At 52.9% G+C, this 9,208-nt stretch overlaps 1 protein-coding gene across 1 annotated transcript; it reads left to right on the top strand.

The window, feature by feature from the left end:
* Positions 1-186: 186 nt before the first annotated feature.
* Positions 187-7,725, top strand: LOC119089911 (alanyl-tRNA editing protein Aarsd1-A-like). The gene is made up of 4 exons (XM_037212720.1): positions 187-402; positions 1,477-1,691; positions 2,248-2,365; positions 7,138-7,725. Exons 1-4 carry the CDS (start codon positions 209-211, stop codon positions 7,208-7,210), a joined length of 600 nt encoding a protein of 199 aa, XP_037068615.1. The 5' UTR covers positions 187-208; the 3' UTR covers positions 7,211-7,725.
* Positions 7,726-9,208: the final 1,483 nt, after the last annotated feature.

Here is a 9,208-nt window from a genome sequence, read left to right on the forward strand (position 1 = left end):
TGCCCTGCCCTGCCCTGCCCTGCCCTGCCCTGCCCTGCCCTGCCCTGCCCTGCCCTGTCCTGTCCTGTCCTGTCCTGCCCTGCTCTAATGTCTTCAGCTGTGTTCTGTTTTGTTCTAATCTGCCGCCATCTGTCGCTCGCTGCCAGCCGCCACCAGCCTCAGACTGACCGCTTGCTGCCGCACACAGGGCGCTGTGCGTATCGTCAGCATGGCGGGCATCGACGACAACATGTGCTGCGGCACGCACGTCAGCAGCCTGGCGCATCTGCAGGCCGTCAAGCTGCTGCAGGCAGAGCGGGGCAAGAAAGGACGCACCAACGTCCACTTCGTGGCCGGCCAGCGGCTGCTGGACCACCTGGGCGAGACCGCTGGCCGGGAGGCCCACCTCAACACCGTGCTGAGGTGCGCTGACGGCGGCGATGGGCGCCTGATCACGGAGTCGGGCGCGGCGTGCTGCGGGATGTGTGGGCTCAGAGGCGCTGTGTGCCGGACTCGGCCGTTCCTCTCTGTGCTAGTGTTTGGTCCCTGTGCTCTCGGTGTTGGTCTCCGGTCTCTGTGGTCTCTCTAGTGGTCTCTGGGTCTCTGCGTCCTCTGTGCTGTTGTACTTGAAGGCTGCTGCGGAAAGGGATGGCATGGAATAGGTCAGACTCTCAGTGAGGATGATGGCTGTAAAGAATGGGCAAGGATAGAGCTTATGTTAGAGCAAGGGCGATGATTACAAGCTTTATCTTGAAAAATGCCTCGGATAGTCGTTTACACACAACATAGTTTCAAAACGCTTATCTAAAGTACCTTTCGTTGAATACGTTTTGGTCCGTGATTTTCACGGGCATTATGATACGAAAAGTTACTGCTCTCATGTCGTCAACAGCACTGCCCTCCAATAGCGAAAAGGCTTAAGTTCTGTGCTAATTAATGGTTCTTATGCCTTTTTGCCTTTGGACGGCAGAGCAGCAGTGGTCAGTGAGTAACTTATTGAAGCTACATGCCTGGTAGTTGTGAGCGGTCATCTGTTGATATTATCCAACCACGACACTCATCTCAATGCCTCACATGAGCCTTGACCTGGCATGAGCTTTGACCCCGAAGTCTGTGCACACACACATTGGCCTCAACACATGAGCAACGCTCTGGCCTCAAGGACTGACCTTTAGCTTGGCCCCAAACAGCGAACATTAGCCCTGGCCTCTGACAGGTAGTTTATGTCTTGACATCAGTAGCTGTTGGGATCCCTTCCTCAACAATAAACTTGAAATTATGTCGTGACACGTGATCTGATCCGACCCGATCACTATTGTCCCAGTAGCCGACCCGGCTCTTCACAAAATCATTCAGTTTGAGCCAATCGTTGAGCTCAGAACTAACCTTGAGTTGAAACCCAAACGCTGAGTCCAGTCCACGGGCCCTCATACCCAGCGTGCGCCTTCAGGGCTGTTGCTGACCTTGCCGTGAGCTCAGCTGATGTACGCCGCCCAGGTGTGGTCCTGCCGAGTACGGCACGATCCTGGACAAGTGGCAGCGCTCGCTGAAGACCAGCCAGCGCGCCTGCCGCCAGCTGCTGCGTCAGCTGGCGCAGGCGGAGGTGACGCGCTTCCGGTCGGCGGCGCCGCCGCTCGGCTTCCTCTCGGTCCACCAGCCGGCCGGCGACGCCGAGTTCATGGCCACCGTGGCTGTCGCTGCTCGACGACGAGGTCAGTGACCCCGGCAGGCCGGCCCAGCGGCCGCCGGGCTGCCGCTAACAGGTCGGACGAACGCGGCCACAGTAGGCATGGGTGGGCATTGCGGGGTGTTACCGGTCAGTGTATACTCTCCGTATTCCGTGTCCTTGTGAAAAAAAACTTCACTTCGGGCCGTCAGACAGCAGCGTGTGCAAAGGCCACCGTTATCCTGTCACTGCAGACCATGTCCCCAGGCTATGCTGTACGCGACGGAAGCTGTGGTTGCTTGGTCAGCCGGACGTATTCGTCAACTTACCCGGCGGCGTGTCCTATTTTGTTCCTTGTCAGACTCATGTGTTTGTTGGGATGGTCTGAAGTCTTCGAAACCTTCAGTACCAAGTGTCTGATCCAAGTGTCTGAGTGTCATGGCCTCCCATACCCCTCGCCCAAAGACCAGCCAAACAATGACAACCAGCCAACCGAAGACTCCAAACAACGTGATCTCGATGTGTCCTCCAGTGGCCAGCTGCCTGACCTCGGCAGCGTGCGGGTGCAGCGGTGTGACGCCGGTGACCGGTGTGATCCACAGACGGTACTGGCGGTGGTGACGGTCGGGGGCGAGGACGGCGGCGCCGGCTCCCTCCTGGTGCGCGGCCCAGCCGAGCTCGTCAGCCGCGTCGCGCCCAAACTCTGCCAGCTCATGGACGGTCAGTGGTCCTCAAGCTCACACCGCCGCGACACCCGCCCAGGCGAGAAGTAGCGTCATGGCATCTCCGGCGTCGACAGAGGACCTCTGGACGCTTGCCCAGTGGTGCGCCGAGCTGCTTGGCGCGAGCGTGTTACCACGCTAACCCGCGTGTGATGCGGATCGAGGCGACGGAGGAAGGCCAGGCCATTTTTTCAGGTGTTTGCTGATGCACGCGTCTTGACGCAGATAAGCAGCTGCCTCTTTCAGCGCGTTTGTGGCAGCCTGGCAAATCAGCATTCAGTAAGCGCGTCGGATGTGTCAACGAATCGTTTTGTGAGTTCCCGTTGCACACACGGAGTTGGGGACCGTCCAAAAAGGCGGGCATTTTCCCGACACCCGTGGCTGGATTTGCATGAAACTGCTAAAATGTGCTATCATTGATGGAGTGCACCGAAAAGCTTGTGTTTCGTGACCGTGCGCACTATTTCGCGGTTTTGGGGAGTTCAAAATGATCACTGACCACCAGACATCGCTTTTTCCACTGATGCACCTTAGATGTTTGCTGTCTGAACTGCCATCAACCACTTCTTCTTCTAGGCGATTTGAATGCGCATGACACTGTTTGGGGGTGTGACGTCACCATTGCTTGTGGGAGGCTGTGTGGGAATTTTATCCACTGTGCTTTACTATGTATTTAAACACAAGAACTCGTTGCACATTTTACAATGTCATCCGGTGAGATGTCAGCGCTAGACTTAAGCCTCTGCAGTCCCAGCTCGTCCAACACCCTCGAGTGGAGTGTCGGAGATGACCCAATGGGAAGTGACCACTTCCAGTGTGGGTTCGGTTTAAGAGAGATGGAACGTTGGGTGTTGGGCCACAGCGCTGGAATTTTAAGGAAGCGGAGAGATGCGAATTTGAGACGGCTTGAAGAATCATTGTAACTGAGCCTGATAGGACGCCATCCACTATGAGGATTTTACTCACAGACTTTTAGAGTGTGCGAACAGGTGTATCCCACGCACGTCTGGCGCTCCCCGACGTACTCCTGTTCCGTGGTGGGCGGAGGAGTGTCGGAGCATCATCCAGGAGCGTAAACGTGCGTTTCGGGCTTTGGCGCCAGGAGCAGTGTGGAAAATCTGATAGCCTTTAAGGAGGCGAGAGCTTTTGCTTGGCGCACTGTAAGGGAGGCGAAGCGTGCTTCCTGGCATGCTTGCGGAAGGACGCTGAACCGGCTACGCCGACATCGCAGGTTTTGTCTCGGATCAAGCGTATATCGGGGGAGTTTTCATCCATGCCTCTTCCGGTACTATGTGTGAACGGACAGGTCCTGACGCGCCCGTTGGATGTTACGAACGAGATTGTCCGGGCGCTGGCCCGCCGCAGCGTAGGTGGCAACACTAACCCACAGTTTGTGCGGCATCAAATGCAGCGTGAACAATCTGCAGTGGACTTTTCGACGAGCGCACTACATGCCTATAATGATCCATCCACCCTGGTCGAGTTGGAATCGGCGATTGCCAAGCTTCGCAGTGTGTGTGTGAAGGTCCGGACACTGTGCACAACGACATGTTCAAGCATTTGCCGCCTTGCGTGCTTCGCGGTCTTTTAGCGGTCTTTGATGGGCTATAGACCAGTGGTGACTTTCCAGTCTCTTGGCGAGAAGCTACTGTCGTTCTTTTTTTAGAAACGGATAAAAGTGGATTATTAGATCCCTTACATTATAGACCCATTTCTCTCACTTCATCGCTCTCTAAGTTAATGGAGAAGATCGCTTATGACCGTTTAACTTGGTTTCTAGAACACCACGGCGGTTTGGCAAACGCCCCAGTATGGTTTTTGAAAGAATCGATGCACAGTGGACGATCTTTTAGTTCTCGACACTGCGATTCGTATTGGATTTAGAGCAAACCGACACAAAGGCGCAGTGTTCTTGACATAGAGGGCGCCTATGGCACCGTATGGCGTCAGGGCATTCTTCTCAAGCTATACAGGTATGGTATACGCGGCAATATGGGCACCTTCAGAACTTTTAAGTTGACCGTCCTTTCCGTGTCCGTGTTCGGGACGCGCTCTCTGAGAGGCATCTTCAAGTTAACGGTATGCCCCAAGGCGGCGTTCTCAGCGTAGCTTGTTCGTCGATATGATAAACGACATCGGGATTGGGCTGCCGCAGTCTGCAGGTCGTGCCTTTGTTGATGATGACACCGTTTGGACTAGCGCAGCAAGAGTACCATCGATGGAGCGCCAACTCCAGTTGGCTGTGGACCGTGTTGAGAAGTGGGGTACCATGAACGGGCTCAAGTTTTCAAGTAGTAAGACTGTAGCCATGCATTTTCGTCGTAGCCGGGAATGCGGTGACCTGTCTATCCGTATGTATGGACAATGCATTCCAACTGGGCCTGTGGCTAGGTACCATAGGGTATACTTTGACCGCCGATTAACATATGAGGCACACCTTAAGGCGCTACGTGAACGCTGTTTTAAATCTTTGAACGCGCACATCGTGTGGAGGGGATCGGAGCACGCTTTTGCTGCTGTATTTTTGCTGCTGTGTCGGGCAATCATACGCTGTAAGCTGGACTATGCATGTTGTATTTATGACAGCGCGTGTGAATCCGCAAAACGCATCATTGACACCATCCATCACACTGCTTTACGTGCCATCACAGGGGCGTTCCGTACATCTCCTACCTGAAGCCTTGTGGTAGAATCGCACAAGCCGCCGTTGTCAGCGAGGAGAAAATGGTAGGCATGCGTGGTGCACTTAAGTTGCGACAGCTCCCGTGGCATCCCGCATATCTCGCAGTTTTTCGCGGCCTGCTGTGCCTTTTTTTCGCCATGCACCTCGGGCGCACGCTGTGACCTTTTGGCTCCCGGATACCTTAAGCTTAAGCCTACGGAAAGCCTTACTGCGGGAAAACGAAACTCCCATTGGAAGGGTGAAGCGATCAGGTCATCTGTGCACTCATCCCTGGCATTTGATCTCGCCCTCAACAGACACATCGCTGACTGAAATGACAAAACAGATGTATCTCTGCTGGATATAATGAAGTCCAGAGCGCTTGAACGTATAACGTAATATGAGGGTTACACATACCTACACAGACGGCTCTAAAACTTCTGATGGTGTAGGCTGTGCGTTTGTGAGCGGTGGCGTCACCCGGTCGTTTTGATTGCCCCCAAAGGCGTCGGTGTTCACATCGGAGCTCGTAGCAATTATTAAGACACTGTTTTATTGAAGTCGGTGACGAACCTTTACATCTCATTTTGACGGACTATTTGAGCAGCGTTCTGAGTGTGAAGTCTTCTTATCCATTATGTCCCCTTATACAGGACATTTTAATACGTTTGACTCAACCGGCTCAGGCCGGAAAGAAAGTCATGCTATGTTGGATTCCTAGTCGCGCTGGAATCACGGGCAACGAGTTGGCTGACGCGGCTGCCAGGCGAGCAGCGCTGGCTCCATGTGTTTGCTCTCTTTCTACTCCTGCCAGAGACTTTTACCCTGCAATAAAAACCTTCCTGCACAACAAGTGGCAGCGTTGTTGGGATCGGGTGGATGTTAATAGGCTTAGAGCGATAAACCCTAAGCTGGGTCAGTGGTTCTCTTGTTTCCGCGAAGTGAGGCGAGAAGAGGTGGTCCTGTGCAGACTACGTATCTGGCACACAAACGCAACCCACGGCTATATGTTGGAGGGAGCCGATAAACCCATCTGCCATCGATGTGGTGCTGTCCTTGCCGTTCGCCATATCCTTATATCTTGTCTACGCCTCGTGGAAGAACGCCAACGTTACTTTGGACAGCATGAGTCTCCCCTTGCCCTCTGTGATATGTAAGGAGACATCTCACAGTTTCTTGAATCTCAGCAGATCTTTTTGTTTCTCAAACACACCAACTTTGGGACCATTTATGCGGCTCATTACTTAGGTAAAACAAAACTCGTTATGGGCGCCAAATGACCACCGCAGTCGGCGCGCCCGTAAACTCAAATATACAACAAAAAAATGCTCACTGAATTCCGTGCTAACGAACCATTGGGACTCCGACATTTTTGGACAATAGCGCATTTTTATCTTCTTTTTTATATGTCTGTTTTGGCAAGTGCGCATTTTTAGTGTTTGGCAAGGGCGCATTTTTCAATCTACTTTTTTGTATGGGTATGTTTGATTTTGAAGCTCAAAATTATTGCGGTCGAATGTTAATTCATGTCACAGATAATAGGGGGCACGCGGGCCCTTAGTGCCCCCCCCCCTTCCCTGCCCTCGTTAAATTCACCACTGCCCCCAATGCGTGGAAACATATTGCATGCTTCCCTGATTCAGTTGGGCTTTATCAAGAACGTTCTGTTGACATTGCAACGACTCTGCGGAAGTTTGGCCGTTGCGTGGACGCGTTGGGAGGCGTGTATCCCAATAGTGGTCCTTCGATTAAGGGAGTGCTATGGTGTGTACGGTTGGCAACGTATGAACTCGCCAACAGCAATCCCAATATCCAGGGCCCCGAGGTCCTGGGTCTCCCCACGCCTGCAGAACAGTGTCCCGAGATGTGACCTTGACCTCTTCCATGCTTGCAGAACAGTATCCTGATACGTGACCTTGACTTCTCCTGTGCTTGCAGAACAGTGGCCTGAGATGTGACCCTAATCTCCCATGTCTGTAGAAACTTGTCCTGAGATGTGGTCTTCACCTCTGTCATGTTAGCAGACCATGTCCCAAGATGTGACCTTGACCCCTTCCCGGCCCGCAGAACAGTGTACAGGAGTTTGACTGACCGCTCCGTGCTCACAGGCAAGGGGGCCGGGAAGAACGGCCGGTTCACCGCCAGGCTGGCCTCCCTGAAGCGACGCCCCGAGGCCGATGACGTCATACGACAAGAGATAACATCGGGCGAGAGCTGAGCGGTGTCCCTATGGGCAGTGGGAGCGTCATCTGACCGATCTGTCACTGGCTGATAACTGAGTGACGTCATTGTCGAGGGGCTGTGTCATTGGTGGATGTCGCGCGTTGGCGGAAAACAATTGACCGGTGTCAGATTTGCTCAGTGCATTGTCATTTGTCGGGATGGGCAGTCGCTCCCCGCGTGCAATAGTTACTGCCTTCAAAGTGATCGCTATGGATTACCAGTAGCCATGACTAGGTTGTGTTTCTGTTTCTCATGCTGATCACGGTGCGGATTACAAGCAGCCGTGGATATATTGTGCTTCTGATTCTCATACTGATCACTGAGTGGATTACAAGTAGCCATGGACAGATCGTGTCTCTGCTCCTCACCGATTCAGTACAAAGCTATCGGTCACCGCGGGCGGTTATCGTCAGTTGCGCCGCTTTTGACTAGAAAGATGGGGCCGGATGCTTTTCATCAGCATAAGCATCGCGTGCATGCCTCTGGTTGTGATAAACGGTTCACTCAGTCATAGCGTGTCTTAGGTCTTCGCTTGGTTGACATTGAGCGTAGTGGCCTGAGGTGGGGGCTTTCTGACGTAAAGAAAAATAAATCGATGAAACTCCATGGGGGGGGGGGGGGTAGATTACCAGACCTCAGCAAAACAAATTATTCCCGGTGTGTGTGTTGTGTGTGTGTGTGTGTGTGTTGTGTGTGTGTGGTGTGTGTGTGTGTGTGTGTGTGTGGCGCGTGCGTGCGTGCGATGCTGAGCGTTGCGTGCGTGCGTGCGTGCGTGCGTGCGTGCGGGCGGGCGGGCGGGCGGGGCGTGCGTGCGTGCGTGCGGGCGTGCGTGCGTGTGTGTGTGTGTGTGTGTGTGGTGTGTGTTGCGGCATTGACAATTGAGTTCTACATGGGAGAACCCTAACAAAATAGTTGCCCATGTCCCCTCCCCTCCAAAGATATGTCTTCCCATCCGACCAATGCACATCCAGACTCTTGACACGAAGCGTTGTCAATTTTTCCTACTTTTTGCTGCACGGGGCCCTGGGAATGATGTCGTGAAACAACGGCTTGATGGGAGCGAGAGCATAGTCCGATGATTTGGCGTGACAGGAAATCAAGTGCACGCCAAGTGCAAAACGTGTCTGCATCGAAGTAGCCGAACACTGAGGATGACTACGACTTGTAGGAAAGCTTAAAAGCTCGGGAGCCAAAGCCCCTTTAAATGTACCATTTTCATGCAAAACAACAGGGTACACAGGTAAGCCTTCACGAAAATCGAGGGAACATAGGTCCTCCCCATTTCCAGCCTCCCGCGTCTGTGGTGGTGTACTGAGGGATTCGGGAGATATATCCTAAGAAACCACGCGGGTTACAGCTACCTTGTACTTGCTTGGGAATACGAGACCGTGTGCTAGCTGTGACAAACATTTTCCTGTGCTCGCTGGGGCGCACGAGGCCGTGTGCTGGGTGTGGTGTACCTTTTTCTCTACTGGCCGTAGCGTGGCGGCGATTTGTCGACATATAGCTTGTTCCGGCTTCTCACAGGACAGTTATTGTGTGTATCATAAGCTGAGGGCCATTGGTCTAGTGTTTTGGGACTCGTCTTAGGCACACCCGGCTATTGGTGGCCGGTTTCTTGCAACTAAACCAAGGCTGCGGGACTTGCATATTGGGCCGTTTTCACTACAACAATCACCTGTTGAACGTCCAAAAAATGAATTCTATCCAAAAAGATGTCCATAAAACGTCAGAACTAATAATCCATTACGCACGCGTATAATGCGGATAACACAGCATTAAAAAGAGATATTTCCCTAGTTTTAGCTACATTTTTGTATGCACTGCCCGTATGAATGTGACGAAATTCTCGCGAGACTATAGCTAAAGAAGATGTAAATCTAAAATATAGATAAACGGCTTCAGCGCAATTGCACATTTCCTTAGCCAACATCATTGCATACCGCGAATAAGTCA

This window comes from Pollicipes pollicipes, unplaced genomic scaffold (genome assembly GCF_011947565.3).
Source record: "Pollicipes pollicipes isolate AB1234 unplaced genomic scaffold, Ppol_2.1 Scaffold_1600;HRSCAF=1878_pilon_pilon_pilon, whole genome shotgun sequence".
NCBI lineage: Eukaryota > Metazoa > Arthropoda > Thecostraca > Pollicipedomorpha > Pollicipedidae > Pollicipes > Pollicipes pollicipes.

Coding starts and splice junctions, on each gene's coding strand:
- LOC119089911 (XM_037212720.1), top strand. CDS start 209: ATGGCGGGCATCGACGACAACATGTGCTGCGGCACGCACGTCAGCAGC. Junction 403..1,476: donor CACCTCAACACCGTGCTGAG/GTGCGCTGACGG, acceptor TACGCCGCCCAG/GTGTGGTCCTGCCGAGTACG. Junction 2,366..7,137: donor ACTCTGCCAGCTCATGGACG/GTCAGTGGTCCT, acceptor CCGTGCTCACAG/GCAAGGGGGCCGGGAAGAAC.